Genomic DNA, 25,459 nt, shown 5'->3' on the forward strand with positions numbered 1-25,459 from the left:
GTCTTTTGTATTCTGATCCCCTGACTAGAGTCGTGGTAAATAATCATAGACCTGCTGACTTCCCCTTGGGGAGGGGCACCAGACAGGGATGTCCTCTCTCCCCACTGTTATTTGCCCTAGCGCTCGAGCCGCTTGCGGCGTGGCTCCGCTGGGACAGGTCGATCAAGGGGCTTAGGTGGACATCCGAGTTGGAGGACAAAATATCGATTTACGCAGATGATATTGTATTATATTTGTCCACCCCCCGGAGTTCTCTGACTGCATTCCTGGATGTTCTGGCAATATTTGGGAGAAATTCCGGCTTCGCCATTAACTGGGCAAAGTCTGTTCTCTTTGTTTTAAGCGATGATCCCCCCCGCTGTCCCCGCAGGTCAGATTGGAGTTGGTGGGGTTCCGGTATTTGGGCATTTTTGTGTCATTAGATCCTCAGATGAGGTATGAAAATAATTTGATGCCCCCACTGGCTAGGTTCCGGAGGGACGTGGTGCAATGGAAATCGCTGCCGCTCTCCCTGCTGGGACGTTCTGTCCTGTTCAAAATGATGGCTCTTCCCCGCTTCCTGTACGCACTCCAAAACTCCTTGGACCCGGTACCCCCGTCTTATTTCAGAGAGATTGAGTCTCTCCAGCGGCAGCTCCTTTGGGATGGTAGGCAGTGGACTGCGTTTTCTAAGCTTACGCTGCCATGGTACGACGGGGGGATTGGCCTGCCAAATATCCGGAAGTATTACTGGGCGTCCCTGTTGGCGGCCATCAATCAAGCAATTTACGGATCACCGTTTGACCCCGGATACGAAATGGATCGTGGTCAGATACCTGGCGGCGAATTCTCTAGGGTGTATGCCAGAAAGGGGCGCTTTCCATTGGTTGGGCCCACCGCGGTTGCTGTTCAGGTGTGGCATGAGGCTAATCATTCCCTTAAATGGGATGGGAAAATAACTTTGGCCACGCCATTATGGAATGCTGAGCGCCTGGGAGGCCTATGGAAGACTAAGGGTTTTGATAGGTGGGACCTCATTGGGATATCACAGGTGGGAGATATGTGGGGTAAGGACGGGATCCTTACGTTCAAGGTTCTTCAGGAACGGCATCAATTGCAGGAGAGCGAGCGGTTTCGATATACACAGATTAAACATGCGTTGCTGGCTAGTATCTCCCGGGGAGTCACGCTCCCGGAGGCTTCCCCATTGGAGGATCGGGTGTTGGATGGTCATCTTCCGACAAAAACGATCTCCCTGATCTATAAAAAGCTTATTAACCACACGGACGTCCCGTTCGTGGCTGTTAGGGAACAATGGAACGCAGATGGCCTGGTCTTAGATGACGAAGACTGGAGGGAGTCTGTGTCTTCCCCAAGGGTGATTGCTATACAGAAGAGACTCCGGTTGGTGCAGCTGAAGGTCCTTCATCGCTGTTATATTACGGGCCCACGATTGGCGCGAATGGGTTTGGCTGCGAGTGGAGAGTGTCGAAGGGGATGCAGTGAGGCTGGAACGTTTATGCATATGTTATGGGACTGCACTGTTATCCGGAGTTATTGGACCGCAGTCCATGACAAGATACGCGAGGTGTGGGGTGTTAGCCTTGAGTTGGAGGCAGGCCGTTGTTCTCCTGAATGTTTGGGAACCAACCAATCTCACGTCTCACGGAAAGATATGGGTCACCCTGGCATGTGCTATAGCCAAGTGCAATATCGCCCAGCTGTGGGGGGCTAGCCAATCCCCCATATCGGGAAATGGATGGACGACCTGGACTGGTGCATGTTTAGAGAGCGATCTGTGTATGTTGCCAGGGGTAGGCCCAGGAAGTGGGGGAAAATTTGGGGTGCTTGGAAGGGCTACAGAGGAGATATCTGTGCTCCCCCTGCTACACAGGAAGATAATGTTGTTTCGGAGGAGCCCTGAACCCACGTGATATTATCTGTATTGTATTCTGTATCCGGGAAGATGTGACAACAACTAATATTCGCTTGGATGCCACCCAATGTATCTTTTGTTTCTTTTACTGTGTGTGTTAATAAAAAGAAAGTGGAAAAGAAAAAAAAGCAAGAGACATGCATAGCTAACTCTAGCACTCTAACCGCAGGGCAGAGGTATTGTTATCCATTCTAATTTCTCTTTTCTTCAGCATTTGGGCCCTCGTGACCACCTTGAACGCTCCCGTCTGTTCTACAAGCAGCCACTGTACAGCCTTCAATGTGAGGATAATGTAGTCTATTGGCTTCACTTTTAGGACTATCATGGCTGACCAGTTTTACGTGAGTTACAACTGCAGTTGTTTAGGTGTAGTCGACGGACAAAACCTGCCTATTGTTGAATGACCTATTGTGTATAATACCAGTACTAACTGTTGGCTTTGTGTCAGTTCATTGCTTATCACCAGTTGGCTTTCTATTCTCATGTGCTAGCTTCTTTGTGAAGGCTTTCCTTACTCTTCTGGTGCTTCTCCCTAACCTGGGGGGGGGGGGGGGTACAAAAGGGTGTGGTGAAGGACGGAGCATCTGAATCAATCAAACACTCACACCCAGTCAAAAGATCTGGGTTTAATCCATCACCGTTCTTTAGCCCACTCTGCCACCCCAGTTCAGACATGGCTATATGCAAATCAGTCTGACCCTGTGCCTCATGGGAACAGTCCAGCCCGAACTGCCAAGCCATGCCTTCCCTGGACCGGAAACAAGCTTCCGAGGACCGGTTTCTGGCATTACAGCCGTCTTCAGCCCGGCTTGCTTGAATCTAGTGGCAAAGTGAGCAAGGGACCCTAACCTGGAGCATAACTTTTTTATCATCCTTTTGATTGAATGACTTGTATCCTTCCACTGCTTACATTCAGGGAACAACTTTTTTTCTCTGGCTTTCAGCACTCTATTAAACTGGATAGGGTTTCTTGCTAGCTCCCCCAAATGCTGCTTCCCCCTCACATCCATGCCCCATGCCCTCTGTTTCTACACTTCAAAATCGTCCATTGCTGCCCACACACTTCCCTTTCATGCCGTTTTATTTTAAGTTCACTTTACCCAGGCCCTCTTTAGTCAACCACACGAACCTGCTCACTGCTTCCAGCTAACACTTGAAGATGTTCAGTTGCTTCCCTAATGCCACTCTCCTCTATTGCCCTCCAGTCTTGTTTTTTCTGTTTTTTTTATTTTTGGAGGGCCTGGCATAAGCAATTTAGTACCTGACTCTTCTTTCTTGATAATGTGCTTTAGTGCACTCCACTTTCCAAGATGAGCGTCTTGCACACACCTGTATGTGTTATCACGGCACACGAGTAATAGGGTAAAATAAAAAAAGAAGTAAAGAAAACGGCTGCTGCAGCATCATGACGCATAGAGGTACATGCATTATGACATCGGGGCTGGCCAATTTTTATTATTTTTTTTACTTTTGCTAAGGTTGAACAGCATTGACAGCAAGCATTGGTTAAGTTAAAAGCTAATACCTTTCAAAAGTAAGACCTAATCGGCTTAAGTAATGCTTGTTTCACTTTGGAACTTTAATGTTGTGACAAAAGTTCTGGTGCAATAATACCAGTGCACATATCAGGACAGCCTTGTGCTAAAATGACATTGTGGAAAAAATGTTGAAAAGCATATAGCATTTGAAGTGTGTGCTCAATGTCATAGGATTTATGTATGGAATGAATACTAGTGATATGTCAACATAGCACACCGTTTTTTTTTTAACTATGTGGAATGATGACTTACTGGCACAGAAATAGAGACCATTGGAATGATACTTGCCCCAAGATATCTTTGATTAGTTTGACGCTGTTCAGGACAACTCATTCACAAGGTTCAAGGCCTATACAGACAGATTTCTGGTTGCTTTCAGATCCTTACATCAAATGACACATTGTCAGTGGTTCACCATAGAACATTTGAAAGAGCAAGGTGAATAGCTCGCGAACATACAAATGGAACATATAGATACATTTGCATTATATATATATATATAGTTCCTGAAAAGTGTACGAATGAAGACCCCGTATAAATATCTAAGCTATGCAAATGTTACCCGGCTGTCGCCCAACAGCTGGTGAACATGCAAACTCCCTAAGGCATGTTTGACACTCCCACTAGACTGGAGAGTCAGATGTCTTGAAATTTCTGAAGCAATGTAGCCAACATCCAACACTGAACAAAATATCAGGAAGAACAAGCACTGCACTGTGTTCTGCACCCCTCACATAATTTTGAAGACCTTCAAGGCAATAATGGCATTGCGTTAGAGGGGTACATTTTGTATGGTATTCTCAACCCACTGGGGTAGTATTAAAACCCCTCAGGTTGGCCATGGGGCGCTTCCTAAAATTAGACTGTAAAAAAAGTGAAAGTCAGTAAGTTTCGAATTGGAAAGTTCCCAGCACTATTTTTTTGGGGTGTTATTTGGGGCTCCAGAAAAAGTCATTCCTACGGTTGTGTGACCCTCCACAAGGAGCCAAAAATATATATATTTTTTTTATAAATCTTTTTATTAATTGAAAACACAAGAAAAACCAACGGCAGGTGCCTTACATCATGGAATAAGCAACAGTTATACAAACATATGGCGAGAAATAGACAGATAATCCCCAAGGTAGAAGCTGAATCTTAAGATGGAAGTGGCGTGCAGCCGTATAAAATACAATAAATATCAGTCCAAGCTAATCGACATTGTTCACAAGTTCACCACCCATAGGAACAGGATTATCGAGAGTATGGCAAGTTCGAGTGGCAGGAGAGCGTAAGACGATAGAACAGTGGACAAAACAACGACCGCTACCAGCTTGCAGCAATTAAAGGCAACACATTGTAGAAAATCTTGTATACACAACCACCCCTAGGACTCGTCCACCCACCAAGCAGGACAACCCATCAGGAAGGCACCCAATATCAGGATATGAATAGGATTTTGAACATAAAAACGAAAACATAGACAATACAATAAACCCCTCCCCCACCCTGCACCCCTGCATATGGCTTTCACCTAACCCCAACTAGCAGTGTGCCTGTCGCCCCAACTAACTAAATTATAAAAGTAGAAAATGGGGGAGGGCATTTCCGTACAGGCTCCCGGTCCCCCCTTCCCCCTGCCAGAAACAAGCAACCCCTGCAATGAAAACAGGATTCTATCCGAAAACACAGAAAAAGCAAATCAGGGGGAGCTGTAATACACCGCCCAACCTCCCGTGAGTCCAACAGTAACAAATCCCACATCCATTAAGGCCACAATATCAAACCCAGTCAATCGATCTCAGCTTTGGCCCTTCCGATCTATCATGCGAACCCCTCCCGGTAGGACCACCGCGTCCACAGGAGAATCAAAGTGCGAAAAGAGTCCAGAAAAATTCAGTCCGAGACGAATCAAAAACGTTAAGTCTTTAAGAACCCCATCCGCACAGAAAAGCTCCCCCATTGACGGAAAGTCCCAGTACTGTTTCCGCCACAATCGTACTGTAACTGCCAGAGAGGGAAAAGATGTTGTTTGCAGTCCGAGAACAGTTACCAACAGGAGTCTCTGGGAAGGGAACACCGATTAGTTCTCCCACAGTCAGCAACGATGGTAGGTTTAACAATCCGTTCGAAGCACCAGGCTCGCGATCCTCCAATGCACTGACCAAAGGCTTCAACACCTCTTGTCGCACGGGGTCCTCGTCCGGAGTCAAGATGGTCATCGTGGGAATCTTAGCTAGTTGTGGTTCTTGCAGTGGAGCGAGTCCGGTCTCACACACTCCGTCTCAAGTAGGCCCGCAATCATTTTGTGAACCAGGGCATCCACATGTGAATGAAGTGCCCCAATGGCTGCCAGTACGTTCTTCAGCGACGGCTCACTCTCCGTCCGGTCCATCACTCCTCGCTCGGTACCGACCATATTCACTTCTCCCAGGAGCCCGGTCTCTCCGTGGGAACAGACAAGAGCGGAACGGACGGCATCGGAGGGCGACTGATCGTTCTCGCGGAAGCGATCTGTACTCCGCTACCGAGAGCGAAGACCCCGACCTACCGAACACCGGCGGGGGGCAAACCGGGTCTACGGGACAGGGACCTCCGCCCACAGCCGCAGTCGTGCCACGTCACCTCTCCCTCAATGTTAGTCAATCAAAATGACCGCCGTCAAAATCGACCTCCACTGCGATAGACCGGACCCTGCCTGATTCCCACGGCCGATGTTGTTCAACTGCAACCCGGCGGGGCCAGTACTCGAGGCTCCGGTTCTCCAGCCGGGCAAGGACGCAAACTGTAACTCGAGGTAACTCCGTCAACGAAGCCGGTAAAATTCTCAGGATTGCACCATCGGAATGCACACCGGTTCATCCACACAGAGGTTGGGCGTAAAAACAGGATAATTGACAGGATCATCTGGCAGGAGACGGAGGTCGGCGGAGCCGTGAGCCTAAGCAGCCATCTTGTTTGCTAGCGTAGCTCCTCCCCCCAAAAATATTGTTGATGTGGATGATAGAAGTTGTTTCCAGAAGTTTCTTTTACATCTGAGAAGCTGAATTATCAAATGTCTATCCTACTCTGGTAGACTTCCTGAATCCAGGGACATACAGAATGGTCTTGACTGCCTGCTGACTTGAGGCTAGGTGGGACAACAACAAAAATAACATGTTAGTTACCTTCAGTAACACTCCTTATGGTCAATATATTATCTATCCCCAGGTTTCTCAATTTCTGAATTCCCTTCAGGCTCCAGATTAGATCTTGAAAAATTCCTGCAATGGTTTCCACACACCGATTAGTGCCATCCTTGGACTCTATGGCGGCTTTGTCCCACCGCAGAAAGTGAAGACACAAAGCCATTTATAGCCACCACCTCTGCGTGCTGAGGTCAGTTTAATTAAAAATAACTTCTGAGACCTCAGACGAGGAGCAACAGACACATTGGTATCTAGCCCGTCTTCTATAGCTCAAATTGCACCTTAAGACCTATAATAAGTCCACTCCACAGAACCGGGAGGAAGGTGGACAGGTGAAGAATCTGTAGTTAAATACAGTATACACCAGCAATAGCATTTTGAAAAGTAAATAACTTGATCTTCTGATAGATACTTCAACCTACAGAGTCCTCCCCTTTTAAACAGATACCCAAGCAATATCCTCTACAATGCGTGGGTCACTGGAGTAGACTTGCACTTGAAAGTTCTGCAAGTCCAAACTAGCAAAATGGCCCTCTCTGTAGATTGGACAATCAAGGCACAAGGATGTCAGAGTCGTGTGCACCAGCCTATCTGGGAATGAGTTGATATACATCAGCTGCTCTGACAGCCCCTGAGCTCACTGATGAGGCATGCCAAAGTGATCACTGTGAGGAGCACGATCTGAAGTGTCAGCAATCTCAAACAACAGTTGTGCATGCGTTCCAAATTGATGCACATCGAGAAAGTAAGGACCAAATTAATGTCCCTCTAAAGCACAGCTTTCCAAACTTTTCATGTTGGTGACATACCTTTTTGTGAAAATAATTTCAGGGACACGGTAATGCGAGCGATCGCAGCGAGCTAGTCCAAACCACCCACAACTCACACACAACCCACACACACACAACCCCACACACACACACATCCCACCCCACCCCCACAACCCCCCACACCCCTCCCACACACACACCCCCCACACACCCCCACCCCCACACACAACCCCACACACACCCACACAACCCCACACACACACAACCCCACACACACACCCCCACACACATCCACCCCCAGATAATGTACGTATGTTTGTATGGATCTGAAGAAAACCCAGATGGTTGAGTTTATTTTTTTAAAATGGAGATACGTATTTCATAATTAAATATGCATATTTTCATAAACTGAAAAGCTGAGGTTCCGGTGATAATCACTAGCTCGGCCTGAATCCATAATCGGTAAGAATGTGTTAAGTCTTCTCAAATGGTACTTTGAAGGGATGCTGAGCATGCACCAGGCACCCCTGATATAATGAGAGTTTATGAACTCAATTTGTCAAGTCGGAAAATGAAATGCGCATCATAAAAACAGCATAGAAACGACCCATTATCTTGAAGTGAAAGTAATTAAAGCAGACAAAAAACAGAGTAAAAAAAAGACTGCCTTCGCCCAAAAAGCAACTGATAAAACCAATACATTAGTGTCAGATTTAGCTCATCTTCCAGGGTAATTTAGGGACTTGCAGAGTCCCAGATAGAATAGTTCCAAATGGCGGTAATAAATAAGTGCTGATGGCGACTGTCTTGGCAACAAGCGTACGGCGTTGGTCTTCTCACAAAGGCGAGATTAAAGTAAGTAATACATAAAACTGTGGCCGGCAACAGAGTCATCGGTCACCGGTGAGAGCTGCAACACTTTTCATTTATAAAACATCTTTTAGCCTTCCCAGATACATTTTGACGACGGAGAAAAGCCTGCCAAGTGTTTCGAGAAACACTCCCTTTATGGTAAACAGCTGGTGCGAAGGAAAACACTGCTTGTAGGGTCTGCCCGATCACAATTTGTAATGTTATAATGTCTCAGTATTGGTAGTGCCCCTCAGACGGCTCCCGGGCACATACACAGCCACAGCCGAGCACTTCACAGGTCTTTGAAACACTATTTAACGTGCTACTAAGGCTTTGTTGTTATTCATATTAGAGCCCCTGCAGCGCCACTCTGCCTGTTGCTGGAAGGCCCGCGGGGGTGATCTAAACAGCATGTTTATCGCGCGACACACATACGCATGGGGCGCGACACAGTAACGCGTCGCGCCACACAGTTTGGAAAGCTGTGCTCTAATGCATAGGAGAAAGGGCAGGTAAAACAAATATGTAAGGTCTTTGAAAAAACGCATAACAACTGGGGACTTGAACAAAGAGTGCTCATCAGGCAAACACAAAAAGGCTGAAAGGACAGATAAGTCACATTTAACAGTTCCATGGACAAGAATATGACTGGCTAAAGCCAGAACAAATAGCAGTAGATCAGAAAGCTCAGCATGAAGCTGATCAAACCAATGGTATTTGTACCAGGACATAAACTATGCCAAATGACCAGAACAGACAACTGGTGGATGGGTGAAGCATGGACAAAAAAACATCTAGCACTTCTGCAGGTGGGTCAAAAATTCAGCTTATCTCCACAAATGGATGTGGAGTTTATGGAGTTTTGAATAAAGAACCCTGCCCTGCTTTTGGGACAGAAAGTACTCCTAAAGAGTCAGGTGGAGTGGAGGGGACAAACACAGGTTCTGCAGTTCGTTGTACCAGACCCTCTAAGCACATTATGGGACTATCATATTAAGCTGATCCTCGACGAGGGAGGGCAGCAATAGTTGGTCTTTAGCTGGTCTGCGACCGACAGTGGCAAGCCCCCCTTTAACAACCAGTTGTAGATGTAAAGGAATACATTTACTCCTGAACTGAGAAGATGGACTATAACCACTGCCACAATCTCTGCAGGATGGTAAACTGAAAGTGTTCAGACCTCATCATGAAGAAGAGGAAGCGCCTGTGGAACTGCAAGACAGGTACATGGAAATACATGTCCTACACTTCCAAGGACATCATACAGTCCCCAGGATCCAGAACAGAGAGGATATGGCCAGGGTAAACAATTTGAATTTGTCTATCCGGAGTAAGGTGTTTCAGAACCAAAGATCAAGGATCGATCTAATCCTGTCACATTTCTTGGATACCAAGGAGTAACACTGCTTGCCCTTCATCCTGAGGATCTCTCTATTTTCCCTTTCACCATCAGAGTCTGGACTTCTTTGGAAAGGGTGGTAGCATGATCCACCAAAGCCCAGACTAAATCAGGAGCACCTTGGAGGGGGTGGGGGGAGGGGTTAACTAGGTTAACTAGAAAGAGGAGGGCATAAGCATTTCAAACAAACCAAGACCCACTGGTCTGAGGTAACTGTAGGTCAGCCAGGCAGACAAAACAAATTCTTCCCTCTATCAGCCACAGATGGTCATTGGTGCGGGAACCATAGCTAGGTGGTAGTCACAACAGGCAACAAAGAGGAGTATTGATGCCCTTCCTAATGACCATGGCTTCTGCCACCACCTCTGTCCCTAGAGCTATGAAAAGGCACCACAGGCTGTTGTAACACAGGCTGCTGGTGAGACTGGAGGGCCAGAGACAATAAGCCTCAGGAAAGAACCATGGCACAACTATCTTAAAACAGTCGAAGGATTAGGCTGCTTCTTCTCAAAAGAACCTTGAGCCATCAAAAGGTATGTCCATTAGGGACATCTGAACGCTTCCAGGGAAATCTGTTGGGTGCATCTAGGCATGGGGCCAAATCACCACACCACTGGTGTGCATAGCATGGACAACACAATCCATAGTGTCCAAAGCTGCCCGTAAAATATACTTGACCACATCCAGTCCATCGTGAACAACTTGAGCAGGATAGAGAATGTGTGTATAACAAACAAGGAGGGCAACGGAGTAAGGGGTAATTGAGGAGTTCAAAATGAGGCATCTGTAGTTAGAAATATCTGTTAGAAAGCATTTACTTTAATTAGTAGCCAGCAGTTCCACAGAATCACATTGTTACACTGAACACATAATCATGTAGCATTTCAACGATTCTGGCTCTTTGTTGCCAGCCATGTCCAATACATAATGCTGTTTTGAGTGTGTAACAATATGCATATCCGGAACTCGCTGACCTGTAATAAGATTATGGAATAGGTATATTTTTGTATGTGAAGGTGCACGTTCCTTTTCATCTTTACGTATGAATGTAACCTCAAAGGCTATGAAACTGTTTTTGAGTAATTAATTGAATTGATATCAAATGTATGTTTATATTTTAGTACTGCATGCGTCCCTGTATTTTTTCTTTTTTTGCCAATGGAGATTTGAAGCAAGGAGCAGATATTAATACTCAGTAGTGACTCCTTTATGGGCCGGTCTCATAGAAGTATGGAATCTTGTAGAAACCATATCAGAATATGACTAAACATAGGCAAAGCACAGCAAGCACACTGAGTCCAAGGGGCTTCCATGTTGTTTTTGCTAACACCAAGATAAGTAATCATCTACATTGGGTTGCCATTATTTAATCATGGTGGTTGACATTTTTGCTTTTTGATGTAATAACCTGTTTCTAGCTTTGTGTGTATACTTACCCCAAGCGGCCTGTAAGCCTTCTGCTCCACCACAAGTCAGAGTCTCTTGCATGGCTACCATGCTGCACGGTTTGGTATTTTTGGTTCTCTCAGGATCCAGCGGGTTCACACAAGCTGTGTTTTTTTCTTCTTTAATTCTGGATAAAACGGCTGGAACACCATCTAAAGGCACTGTTAAAAAAACTTTGCTGTAAATTATTTTATTAAAAAATTACCCGGCAGTAGAACTGCATAGCTCGTATTTTCACACTTATGATTTACTTTATTTAAAGACAGCTTCTATAAAGAGCTTAAATGTCCACCTGTCTCTTCTGAGCATGTGATGGGTGATTAAGGGAGGCGACAGAGCTTTGCTCTATGGGTAATGCTATATAAAGTCTGAGAATATGGCATGCAAAGTCATAAATTGACTCTCAACGCTTGTGTGTATGGCTCACAGGGGTTGAAAATGCATATTAGTAATTAATAATACAGTTTTATTAAGCTATAACAACCATAAATCACAGATCCTAAAAACACTGCACAGCATTATCAAACAATATTAAATTAAAACAATTGTAAACATAAACTTAACCAGTAAAAGTAATGTTCCAAATGTAAAAATGTCATGCACTACATGCTTCTAATAAATGCCCTAACAGCTCTTGCTGTCTACTACCACTTCAATGTAAGAGTCGATCTTAACATGCGCCAGCACAAATGTACTTCATAGCAAGAAATCTGTCTGACCAGGATTATCAGTCTATCACATGCTGAAGTGCCTTTTCAAAGTCCTAAAATACAGATTAATGGGCAATTAAATTAGTGTCTGGGTGTTTCATAATTAACATAGAAAAATATAAAAGTACGTATTAGATTGGCATGATTCTCATTTACTTGGGCAATGCATTTACTCTTCCAACAGTGACCAGATCTTGGAAAGCATAATATGCATAATTAATAATATATATGTAGTTATAGATGTTGCTAGGCAAAATCTAACTAGCATTGGCAGGCCAATAGCTCCTGAATGTTTGGCTAAAGCTGAATAGCATTGGCAAAATACAAAAAACACTTGCTTTTGCCAGTGCTGAAAAGCATAGGCACCAAGACAAAACAAAACTGCCCATTCCAGTAATATAACATATGTGCATGCGTCACCGTATGTGCGCACGTATACATCACAATGCTTCTGCAGCTATTTTATTTGCTGTTCCAAGATAGCGACTTCCATTTTTAGAGTGGTAAATTAAAAATAGTGTATGAAATCACATTATGGAGAAAGAAGCAGCCTTGCAGCAATCTGCAGCTGTCCAGTACTCCGAAAAACAGAAACAAACCCCAAATAAAAAAAAGATGGAAGCTGAGGAAGGATACATGTCATCTAATCAAAAGGGTGGTAAAGAAGCCATGTTCTGGGGAGTACAGACCCAAGAAGAGGAAGGAAAGCCATCAAATAAGAAGCAAGCAAATAAGTCAGAAAAGCAAGTCAGCCAATGATAATCAATGGACTGACCCAAAGCCCAGTGTAAGTATAATAATAATATTCAATAGGTAGATTGACAACATATTGCTAAGAACGGTCTGTAGGCAACACCTAAAAAATGTTAGGAGGCTCCGTTCATGGGACTTGATAATCCATGGAAAGGTCGTTTTCAAGGCGAATGGACATAGATAGCTACTGAAACAGAGACAGTGTTCTTCAATTGAGGGACAGATGTCTCCTAATGCAAAATAAATGGTTACTAGCAGTAATTAATAAGCAGTAATTTATCCCCATAATCCAATCCCATAGGGCGTTCCTGGGCCTGTCAGATCAACAAAATCTGAGGGTTATCAATTGCTGTAATTTCATATCTATTTTTAAAGCCAGACCCAGGTACAGAAATAATGAATGCTATTAAAAGAGTTTCGAGTACCTTCATGGTCTTTGGTTTGAGATCGTGCCCGTTTACCCCAATACCCTGGTGACTTATTTAAGTTGGTTTATAGTGCTAAAGCCTCCATGTAAAGAAGAAGATAGAAAATCTAGTCACCATCTTTGGTTAGATCTTAACTGAATCAGTGAGATTTAAGGCGAGTAGGGAGAGACGCCTTTAAACAGCCCCTACAGCTGTCTGCAAATCAAAGAACTCAGTCCTGCATAACTCCTATTTATTCAGGCTCATCGCCCTCATTGACATCGAGGCCAAGTACTACGCGGGACTTATTCTAGCCGACCTCCGGGAATGGGCAAGGGAAAAGGCCCTAATTCCAATTAACCAAACAGGCTTCCAGGAAAACCTGGGAACCACCACAAACATCCTGGCTCTTTCCCTTTTAGCCGATTCCACAAAAGCAGCAAGAAAACCATTATTTGTCTGTTTTTTTCCGATTACAAAGCTGCCTTTGACAGCATAGATCGAGGAAAGCTATGGTCAAAGATAGTACGATGGGAAATACTGAATCAACTCATCCTACTAGATTCCGATACATGGGTCCAAATAAAACTGGGGAGTGGTACAATCGTATCTAGCCGGACCCCAACCTCCAGAGGCTTAAAGCAGGGCTGCGTTTTGGCTCCTACTCTATTTAACCTCTTCGTGGCTGATCTTTCAACTGACCTAGATAATTGTAACCATCATGCACCAAACCTGGGAGGCCTCCCTCTCTCAAATTTACTGTACGCCGACAACCTGATCTTAATCAGCCAAACCCCAGTCGGCTTACAACACCTACTCCATACTACGAACAACCACGCCTCAAAAAACAGGTTTGAAATCAACTTAGAAAAGTCAAAAATAATGGTGCTAAACCAGCGCAACCACAAAAAAGCGACTGAAATGGCAGCTGGGCGAGACTATAAATATCTAGGAATTATCTTTGATAAGAATGGGACATATGACCAACAAAAACAGGTGATTCAAAGACGAGGAACCATCTTAGCAATCACCCTGAAAAATCTTAAAAGCAAAATAGCAGGACGAAACCTACTCCCGCTGCTTGAAGTGCTTCGCGCAAAGCTGCTGCCCACGCTCACATACGGCAGCGAGGCCTTGCGAGGGTCGGACGAAGAAACCCTCAACAAAACGGTTGCTAAAGCTTTAAGAATAATCTTCAAGCTTCCTAAATACACCTCTCCAGCCCAACTACGTCTCGAATTTGGAATAGTAAACCAGAGAATAAGCAGTAAGGCCGCGTATGTAAAAAGCTGGTATAAAATAAAGAGTGCAGAGGCGGGCTCGCTGAACTCATTCCTATGGAAGGAAATATCAAGGAAACATGCCTCACCGGCCAAAGACTACCTCCAATCAGGAATCCGCTTGCTAGCCCTGGAGAATATTTGGGAGTCAGGACTCCCATTCAAGAACGTAAAAGACCTGGCAAATAAGTCCACAAAGCTCGTCTCCACCGCAAACGATAAAGAATGTCTAAATAAGAGGGCCCATAGCTGGCTCGTGATACAAAGCTATCCGAAATGCTCACCACAACCGTACTTCGGTGCCAGCTTTTCCGGGCCATTAAAGGAACGCTTCTTGGCACTGAGGATGGGGATCCTTCCTGTCAAATCACATTTGCCCCCCTGGAAACGTACATTCACATCTATACAATGCAGACTATGCTGCGAAAAGAAGATATGCTGCATCTCCTATGCATATGTAAGTTCCTAGACCGGGAGAGGAGAGAACTGTTAAAAACGCATATAAATGAAATGCATATCCGGACATGCAGACAGACAGCGAAGGCGTGCTTCAGCGGGGCCAACGTTAAATTAACCTGCAGCTTCGTCCACTACATGAAAACTGCCCAAATAAAGCTTCTCGCCGCAGCCTGAGCACAGTTGCGCACGCAAGCTCTTTTATCCGGCAACTCTCTTTGACTCCCACTACGCTCCGACCCTGAGTCAGTCGTCCACGACCACACAATAGACTACTAGATTTACGGACACTAGCGTCACCCCCAGACGGGGACTCACCCTTATTTCTTCCTTAAATTTTATACCTTCATCGCAAACAAACTGTATGTAATTTTAACCAGAAAATCGTTCGATTTTAATGCATATCCATCACGTTGTTTTTAAGACAATATGAAAGTATGTCACATATATGTATCCTTTTATAAATTTTATATTGATGTGTGTACTGCTAAGATTTTAATTAATCAAGCAATAAACTTACTTACTGCCTCATTTCCAAGTACCTATTTATTCAGTAGAAGCCTGTAATAAGGTCCACAAATTCAATATGTATCGAACCCTTGTAAAAGTTGTTGTGTATCTCTATTTGAAGAGGTTTAAATATTGTTTGACAATTCCCGCTTTTGGCAAAACACACCCTGAATTCCCAAAATATTAGTATTTGTATCTGACCACACCTGTTCTTCAATACCAGCCCAACTACTTTTATAGTAGAGACAATCAATGAAATAATTGAGGATTTGACCTTCCACCCTTTTTGTAGACTTGAATGATAATCCATTTAGATCGCAAAGTGTAGTTCGTGAATGTTGTAGACTCAGGCCCAAAGCAGTCTAATTAGCTTTATAAAAAGCCACAGGAAGAGGGGAGCTAGTCGAGGTCTGAGATGGCCACTGAATCTAGAAATTCCTGAGGAAAATGTCCTACTCCATCCTACCTGTCTGGCTCTGGAGGTCTGGCAAACTGGGAACTTTGGCAGCTGGCAAAAGGAATGGGAAGGTGACAGGGCAGAGAGTGAAGCACCAAATTGGTACAAATCAAGACTTTGGCCTATGCCACTTAAGCTGTACATTGAGTGCACTGAGAGTACGGAGAATAGTAGAGGTAGCAATACCAGTCTGCTCCATGCCCGTGTTCCATGGAAGGGGCGAACATGTGGGAGAACACCTGAGGTGTGCTCTGTAATGCCAGAGCACAAGTGTCACAGGTGAGCTTACAGGCTACATGAAGCATACAGGGGAGTAGACTGAGCCCGAAGGTGTCTGGGTAGTGCTTTCCAAACATCCATGAGAGCCTGCATCCGCCCCGTTTGGGATTGAGGTTACTGTAATGCAAGTTCCCCGCAAAGAACAACCCTCCTGGGCCATTTGGCAACATCTGTCAACCATTTTTCAATAACGCAGTTAGGGATCTAGATCTTACAGTATCATGTGATTCGTTGGGCAAAATGACATAGTGGAAATGAGACAAGGAAAAAATCCCACTTCAACATGCACAGAGAGGGAGATAAAGGCAGGGATGACGATCACTGGATGATCTTGGCCTGTCTAGGGAAGAATGTATGTTGTTCAGCTCCTTTAATTCCCCTAAAAACAGCTCTGACAAGAAAAAAGGTGTATTGAGGTGGCAATATGGGCAGTGGAGGAGAAGTTGGAGGATATCTCAAACCAAGTAAAGATCTCTTGTTTATCTCCAGCCTCTAGAGGACATGAAAGCATTCAGGGGCTGAGCAGTCAAAGGCATGGTAAGGCTTGATCGGCAAATTGAAACACTGGACAATCTGAGACGAGGTACCCAGGTATTGGATGTTCCCCTGATGTTTGGAACGGATTCCCTTTTCATGAATTTTCAATTGTTGCTGCAGGAAATTGTAGTATTCTCCTATTACTACCTATCTCTTATGTTAACTTGTCCCTAGCTGCTCAACCTGTGTGAGTGTTCTGGGTGGAATGTTGGTGTGTGGGCTGTGTGTGGAATGCTTGGATGACTGGAGCTGAATGACAGTTGGGTGCATGGGGCTGAGCAGCTAGCAGGCTGCTCCCGGTGGGACTGTTGATGGATACATAGGACTGCTGACATACCTGTTGGTGAGGATTTGTACATGTTTATCTACTACTGGAATAAACCTACATTGGCTTCATCACACCAGCTTTGTCCTGATTATTACATTTATTTTTGGCGACGAGGATGGGATGACAGGAACGACATCACGAGAGGGGTAGCAACTAAGAAAGATAAAGAGAGAAGCCAAAAGGTACATAGTATAAAATATGAAATACCCATCTCCTCCTCTTAATAAAGACAATAAATTGAATACGAAAATGTATAATACCTTGAAGGGAAAACACCATGTAAAAGTGTGGAAAGAGAGACTAGGACCCAAATTCCTGCCCCCACCCTAAACAGGGGACAACGTATATGAAAATGTGGACAAGAGGGACAAGAACCCAATGTCCTGCCCCCAAAATAAATAGGAGACAACATGTAAATAAATGTGGACAAGAGGGACTATAACCCAATGTCCTGCCCCACTAGTAACTAAGGGACAACCAGTTACATAAAATGTGAAAGTTCTCCAAGGTGAGAAGGCCAGAAAACTTGTGCGGCGCAAGGCATCTTAAGCACGCAGGGACCCACCCTCACGTAAGGGTACAATGTAAAAATCCCAAAACTTACCCCACTGTAGGGCCAACCCCCTATGTAAGGATACACTCACCCCGTGTAGGGGCACCTGTAAGAAAATGTAACAAACCCAATGGACATCCAGGTACAAGGTAATAAAGCGTCAATTATTACAGAAATATAGGAGCTCCAAAGTAAACTGGATGGCAAAGCTTACAGGGTACCTTCAAGGATGAAGGTGGGTAACCAAACCGTAGGCAATACTTTGATGCTCACAATGACATCTGTGGACCTTTGCAATTGTGTGCTTCAGATGACACTGCGAAAGGGAACAGTGACGCTGGATGGTTACTGCATTCTGATTTTTATCATACTTTGACTGCAGGCCTGCAGTGTATCTTCAGCTTCATGCTGGACAATTTCTGGCTGTTTGGTGTGTAGAAACTGGTGCCTCAAAGGCGGTGAAAGAGTTATTGGAATCTGGACTAAAGGGGCCAAACTAAGTTACTCTAGTCAAAAGTCAATCAGTGCCATTCATTGAAGTACACATTTCAGTTTGATTGTAAGTAAACTTGGGACTGAGCTCATTAACATAAGCCTCCAAAATTAAGCATTTGGCCACCACCGTGTCATTAGCAAAGAAGTTTGACCTTAAAAGGAATAAGAGGCAGCTGATAAGGGGTGCTAGGATGGCACCCATTATAAGCGAGCCATGACAGTAAGTCCGAAGAGTGAAATATCAGCTTAGCTAGGATTTGATTGTGAGACTCACACAAGTACCACCAAAGGACTTAATTCCCGGGCCCACCTAGGAAGAGCATCTAGCCATTATAAAGATCTATACTTGGGAGATTTGGGGTATCTCTCTCTTTGTTTTGCCGAGTGCAGCCTTTTGGTTGTTATGAACTCCAGGTAATGCTTCTGGCCCACATTTAAGACGCGCACATTACCAAAAGCAGCAACAAAGTGCTGAAGCTTGGTAAGGCAAATTCGAAATATCATGCACGGGTAAATATTTACGAGGTAAAGGGTCTTTCATGGGAGAAATGTGACCTAAATTTAATAAGTGTTAAGTACATGAACACCATCGTTTATAACCTTTTTGTCAGTCTGGGTAAGGGTACTACTCACTGAAGGTGATGAAGAGTTGGCAAGTAATAGCTGTTCAACTCTTGATAACCTAGATATGAAAAGCAGAAGCACTGGTTTGATTTTGTTTTTGAGTCAAGCTGAGGGACCCTCTTCCTCCAAGTCTCCCTTATCAAAAGATAGGGGATGACGGGCCGAGCCACAGCGCCCACTAATCCTGCCGGGGGAAGAAGGGGGAACGCTTAGATGGGAGCCTCACACATTTAAATATTTAGAAGTCAATATATAAAATGAAGAACGAGACATGATAGAAGGCAATCTATACTGGGCCAAAAGATCACTGCGCTCTTCGGTGTGCTTCTGGATCAAACTGCCCCAGTCAGTGGCCAGCTGAATAACGCGTCCCAAAATGGTTAAGCTCCCACGACTCCTATACTACTTCATCAACCTCAGCTTCATCTTACTGGTGAGTGTGTTCTGGGAGCTTGATATGCTATAAGGGTCGGCCATGGGAAGACGAAGAGTAGCACTTAGCAAACTGAGGCTACCCACCAACAAGAGAGGACTGGGAACACCAGACCATTGGAAGAATTATCTTGCTGCTCAATTACAATGGTGGTGTGTTGGATAGAGGGAAGACATCATTGTGAGACAGGTATTTCCCATCAGCAACTTACCCAGGGGCCGTGCAACTATTGCTTATAATGGGCGCGCATCATTGCCCTCCACTCCCACTGATGCCTATCACTGCATTAAGCAGCTAGAAACGAGCTATAGCCAAGTACAGTCTCTATGCCCAATAAATTCCACTTAAGGAACTGGTGACAGATTCATCTCATTGGCTCGCCGCAAACTGAAATTCTGGGAAACTCCAGGTTTCGAGGTACCAGGTGATCTATACTCTGGAATGATCCTCATACCTTTTCCCATATTGGTGGAACAATGGGACCTCCCGCATGGCCGATTTTTACTGTATAGCTGAATCCAAAAAGCAACACAATATCACAATATCACTGGCAAAGAAGTACTACCTGTTACAGCCTAGAGCCACAAAGTTCAGCAATTAGATAGAGAAGACGGAAGTTTGTGCCCAAAGGTTTATTCATAGTATTCTGTAAAAATGCAGTCCAAGCGACATTTAGTGATTTCTATGATCATTTGTACAAAGTAGATCCAAAGTTCTTTGGATAGAATTTTGGAGCAACAGCTGACACGTGTTTCGACCATGCAGCCAAGGTCTGGCTAGGGCTTTCTCAAGGCTGGTGGTTACCATAGTACCCATGCGATGTTTTATAAAATTAGGTTTATAGTGAAAGAGAAAAAACCCAAGTTGACAGTGATATGGTATAGTGAGATGAGCAGTGAATAGTGTCTAACATCACAAATATATTGCCGGACTACTTTTGTCTATTGGGCGACATATCCAACTCATGTATGATTATCGGTTTTTAGTATCCGAAACTTGTTAGGTGACATATTTTACTTACCTTGTCTCTCTCTACCTACTAAATTGCACTTATGGTTCTAATTATAAAATTTGAATTGAGAAGAACATGTATAATTATGCTGTTTAATCACTGCATACATATAGATGTATATATGATGAAACCAGCTTGCTAAAAATACTGTAATCCTTATTATCTATAGGAATGTATTTTATTATCTTTCTTTTCTTATTTTCCATGCACTTATTATTTTCCCTATATGTTTTTGTTTTTCTTACTTCTCCCACTCTTTCCATGATACTATGCACTGCTCATCTCACTATACCCTATCACTATCAACTTGGGTCTTTTACACTTTCACTATAAAACTCATTATATAAACTATCACATGGGTACTATGGTAACCACCAGCCTTGAGAAAGCCCCTGGTCAGACCTTGGCCACATGGGCGAAACATGCGTCGGTTGTTGCTCCAAAATTCTATTCTAACAACGTTGGATCTACTTTGGGTAAATGAGCATAGAAATCACTGAATGTCGCTTGGACTGCATGATTACAGAATTCTATGAATAAACCTTTGGGCACAAACTTCCCTTTACCATATCTCTAGACAATGCATGTAGCATATATATGCACAGGCAATATTTATGCACATGCATAACATTCATTTGGGTTGTTGGAGCTAGGATCTGGGTTAGCCCCCAGAGGTGAAACTTTATATGGGCGGGCTGTAGTGCTCCACTTCAGTCACACAGATACTACCAGGGGTTACAGCTGCAGAAGTAGTATGATAAAACAGTATGTAGAGAGATTGGAAGAGGGGCAGGACATATAGGTATGTGACTATGGATATATACCTGTTTAAATTGGGTTGCAGATAAATCTGGGTGAAATTGCTATGGTCTGAAGGAGAGGTTGTATGGTGGCTCTCTGGTTGGAAAAGTGAGTGGGGTTTAACCCAGGTGTAATTAGCATACCTTGTTATTAGAAAAGCTATAAGCATCTACCTCTACTTAACAGCTGTGGGTAGGATTTTGGGCAGAGTTACTAGCCCACAGCCCTGTCCAGGCACTAACAGACAGCACCCTTAATCTGAGGGCCTTCACATGGATAACCAGATTGGATACCCAAAAGGCTCTGTTTCACTAGGAGTGGTAGTACCAGTGATCAAGAGACCCAAACTAATAGTAGCCCCAAGCCATACAGCCAAATGAAACCGAAGCCCTAAGCCTTAGATTTAATAAAAACCTTTGACCCAGGAAACAAATTAAACCAAAGCCCTAAACCCTACATTTCATAAAACTTTAGACCCAGGAAACAAATGAAACTCAAGCCCTAAGGACTAGAACTAAATGGTAGTCTCAGTCTGTTGTTATTGTGTTCTGTTGTGTAATGTAGCTCATTTGCACACTTCAACAAATGCTTCCAATTTCCAGCCGAAAGCAGCACATTCCATTTATATTCCAGTGAAAAACAACCATTTACAACTGTCACATTGGTAAGATCTCTGCCACTTTATAATGACTATTAGGTATACAACCGTGGCCTAGACCATTAACCTAATCAGTACTTTCCATGCTCATTTTACATGACCAGTTCTAAAGTGGTAACGTAAAACAACTTTGATTATTTTAAGTACACTCTTTTGAAGATATTGAGGGTGAAAGGAATCCTCGGAAAATTGATTGGTGGTTGATTCTAAGACACAGCAATAGGGCACATACTTGTTTGTATGCAAACAGCAGATCAAGAAAAGCAGTCAGTACACATGTGATGTTTATTGACTATCGATGTTAAATACGATGAGAATGGTAGGTAATTGAAAAACCCTGGTGATTGATCTCATGTTTATCAGCCTCCTTCTCAATAGATGCATGGCCAATTGTGTCTTTCTTTTTAGCTCCCTGACACTTCCAATATATATTCCTAAACTACAATAAAGGTTTCTCAAATTTGGCAGACAGCTAGGAGGATCGAAGGCTATATACAACTTCAAATTAGCAACCTGGAAAGTTTCAATACCCAGTAATCCCATGGCACGCAGGACTCAGAGCGGTTTACAAAATACAAACAAGCCTGACACACATTAGACCACTTCAACATCACACAAAGCATTTAAGCATATGAAATTTAAAAAACTACACATATATTAAGACTACATTGTAAAAACAGAAATAACAATAGTGCACTGAAAAACTACCCGTGTGAGTTGTGGCCATATTTCCTCAGGCCTAGGGCTATTCTAATCACTGCATGTTGTACATGTTGTGATTTATTATTCACATGGAAGGAAGCCCCTGCGTAAAGGCTAATAGCATAATCAAACGTTAAATTCATCACCACCCAACTGTAGTATGTTGCAGGAAAGTAGGATCTGCTTCTTATGGTTACCCCCACTTGTTGCTTCATGTTATACTGTTTTTGACTAGTCTGACTGAGATCCTGCTAATCAGGACCCCAGTCTATCTGATTTCTCCCTAACAGTTATGTTATGTACTTGGGTAAACTCCAGATTGGATACTGGAGTACCCTTGTCAGTCTCTAGTATATGGAACCCATGTATCCAGGGCATAGGTACCCCAGAGGCCTCCCTTGGGCTGAAGTATGTATTATGGCACCCATGAGAGGCCATGCAAAACGGAACTAAAGGACTGCCATTGCAGCCTGTGTAAATTGGTGCATGCGCCACTTACTTAGGATATAGGTTTACTATATCTAAGGATCATTACACTTTAAACCTATATGTCACCCCTATGGCAGGCCTTGACAATCTTAAAGGCAGGGTGCTTGGTTCTAAGTGAGAGGGTGCCACTGCATGAGCTGGGCACCCCTGCAGCCTACAGAGTCCATTTTCCCAGGTTGTTAGTGCTGCATCCATTTACGACATGTAGAGTAGCATTATGAGACTGCGTGATGGCCAACTCTAAACAGCTGAAAGTAACCCTATCATGTTGTCAAACATTGTGGAATCATAGCCCCACACTGGTAAATGGTGTGGGAGGTATGGTTCCACCCCTCAGAAACGAGCTTTGTGAGGTCCCTGGTGTTCCCGGTACTAGCCTTCTGGTCCTGGGCAGCGCAAAATGGTTGCTGCCGACCAGAGACACATTTCTGCCCTCCTACTGCTGAGCCAAGCTCAAGCAGGGGAAGGCAGAACAATAGGCATCCTGTCACAGGGAGGTGTGACGACTTCCCAAACAGGATTTAGTGTATTAGGCCTGGGTGGGTGCGCTTGACAGCAACTGAAAGTCTGCATGAGGGGCACATTTGGTGTCCCTTTGCATAGTCCAGTTCAAACCAGTCCTGGGAGCTGTTGGCTCCTGCTCTGGTGCGAAACTGGACAAAGGACATGGGAGTAACCTCCCCACTGTCCAGAACCACCCCTGGGAGGGTTCCCTGAATCTGTCCAACCCTGTCCCGTGGGTACAAAAGGGCTTACTTGGCTGTAGGACCCTAGATTCGACGTAGACAAGATTCTGATCAACAAACCACTGACCTTCGACCATCTGGACACGCTGGACTTCTCTGGACTTTGTTTAGGCCTCACTTCATCTCCTTCTCCATCCAAAGCATCATCTGTGCCCGTGCACCATACAGGCTCCATGTAGGACCTGAGGAGCATCAAGGACAACTGAAGATATCTCCCTTGGAGAGAAAGAGTCACACCTCTGCAACCGCAGGCACCATATCTCAACTGACCGGTCTGCTGCTCCTGAGCTCCTATGGACCCTGAATGCTCCAGCAACACAGATGGTGGGTTTCCAAGTCCCACGAGGTCCAAGCGTCCCCTCGCACCATGTTTGAGGTCAGAATCCCTCGTGGGGGCTGTAATACCCGGTCCCCTGTGCACCGCGTACTTTTGCAACTGCATATGCTTGTTGACGTTTCCAAAACAAGTGCACTGAGCTCCGAGTAGCCCCAAACTCTGGCACCATTTCCACTAAAGAACTCCGGCCTCCAAGCACTGAGTGCTCCGTGGGCAATTGCTTTGCGAAACTGCTCGAGGTCCCCTTGTGACTCTTGTGCCTCAACCTGTGGGTCCTCTTGAGCATCAACTTTGCTTTTCCTAAGCCCCCTGGTTGCTCCAAGCTTGCCCTGACTCCCCTGTGTTTGGCGACTCTCCTGGACCTTGCTGGTCCGAACTGTAACCTTTTACGTGGTATGCCATTGCCAAGGCTTATTGGTGCTCCAGCCAGACACCGACCCCTCAGTACTCGACATCCTTCGTGGGACAGCTCGTATCCGGCTCCTGGTCTCGGTGGCTGCAGAGTCAAGAACCCCCTCAACACACCTGAAGCACCCGACATTGGTGGGCATTCGTCTACAGAGCCGCTGGTCACTCCTGAGTGTCCCAGACTCTGTACTCTCTGCGTTCAGGTACTCTTCACCAAGAATCCACCTTTGGATTCCAACTGACACTTTTCTTCTTCCCAGCAGTGGCTCTTCTTCGAAGTCCTCCATAGAGATCGACAGCGGTTTCCAATGCCACTTCAGACCTATGCACCCGGCTTCCCTGGGATAGGTAACTCTGGTACTACAGTATCCATGGGTGGGGTGGCTCTCCAACCTCCTAACTTCCACAGGATTTCTTCCAAGTCCACTAAAAAGGGTCCATAAACTTTGAAACTTCAACCGCAACTCTCCCACAGAATTGTACGTAGCATGCGGTCGTGTTCCCACACCGCATCCATCCTCCGTTGATTCTCAACTTACTCACCTTGGGTGTTTCCTTGGGGCCCAGCGATTCTACATCCTCAAGACACTGTCTCGACTCATGTCGTGGTTCTTATACCACTATTTTAGTATATGGTTTGGTCTCCCCCTGGCGCCCACTGTGTATTAGTGCTATTTACTCTTGTTTCTGTGCTACAGTATTGTGTGATTTGTGAATATCCTCGTATAGAGGGCACTGTGTCATACTTAAAGAGTGTTATATTAATAAATACATATTTGTATAACTACTGTGTGGTTCTCCTTTCATTTAACCAATACTATACGGTTGCATTCTGGTAAAACAAGCTGCTTAACATTCCTTCAAGACTAAGCCTGAAGGCTGCTCTCCACAGCTCCCACTTGGATAGCTTTCTAAGGTCTTTTGACCTCTTAAATCACCATAAGGGTTGTTTGGACTGGTACAGGGTGCCCACTTTAATTAGTGGACAGCATATACCAGGCCAACTTCTCGCATGTGTGTATTAATTTACAAATGTCAAGACCAAAAGAAATAAGTATCTTACGTGAGCCAGCGATGGTGCAACTTTGGGCCATCTGCGTATCCAAGCCATTTACATTCAATTCTTGTCCCAGAGTCGAGGTATTGTCAGAAGTGAGATCTGACAATCCTGTTAGAACAGAAAAGGAGTAATTCAAAATCTTAATAATTTAGTAGCAGGCTTGCTATATCACTGCAATTCTAATATGCTAGAATCTCTGCAAAGAAAATACATGTTGCATTCAGTCCGGCTGTCACATTACAGCTTGGCACAAACATGATCTTAGCTCCTAATAAAAGGACTTATGATTCACAACCAGTAACTTACTATGTTTCTTCACTTCACAATGATTGAGCTG

The 25,459-nt window shown here is 44.5% G+C and overlaps 1 protein-coding gene across 1 annotated transcript in view; it reads right to left on the reverse strand.

The window, feature by feature from the left end:
* Positions 1-25,459, reverse strand: part of LOC144762609 (uncharacterized) — a 265,230-nt gene that overhangs the window by 119,928 nt on the left and 119,843 nt on the right. The window contains exons 7-8 of the mRNA XM_078647837.1: positions 25,126-25,230; positions 11,078-11,248 (exon numbers count right to left, since the gene is read on the reverse strand). Of these exons, the coding sequence (XP_078503963.1) occupies positions 11,078-11,248; positions 25,126-25,230 (276 nt within the window). The remainder of the gene's footprint in view (positions 1-11,077; positions 11,249-25,125; positions 25,231-25,459) is intronic.

The sequence above is a fragment of the Lissotriton helveticus genome, chromosome 6, assembly GCF_964261635.1.
Source record: "Lissotriton helveticus chromosome 6, aLisHel1.1, whole genome shotgun sequence".
Taxonomy (NCBI): Eukaryota; Metazoa; Chordata; class Amphibia; order Caudata; family Salamandridae; genus Lissotriton; species Lissotriton helveticus.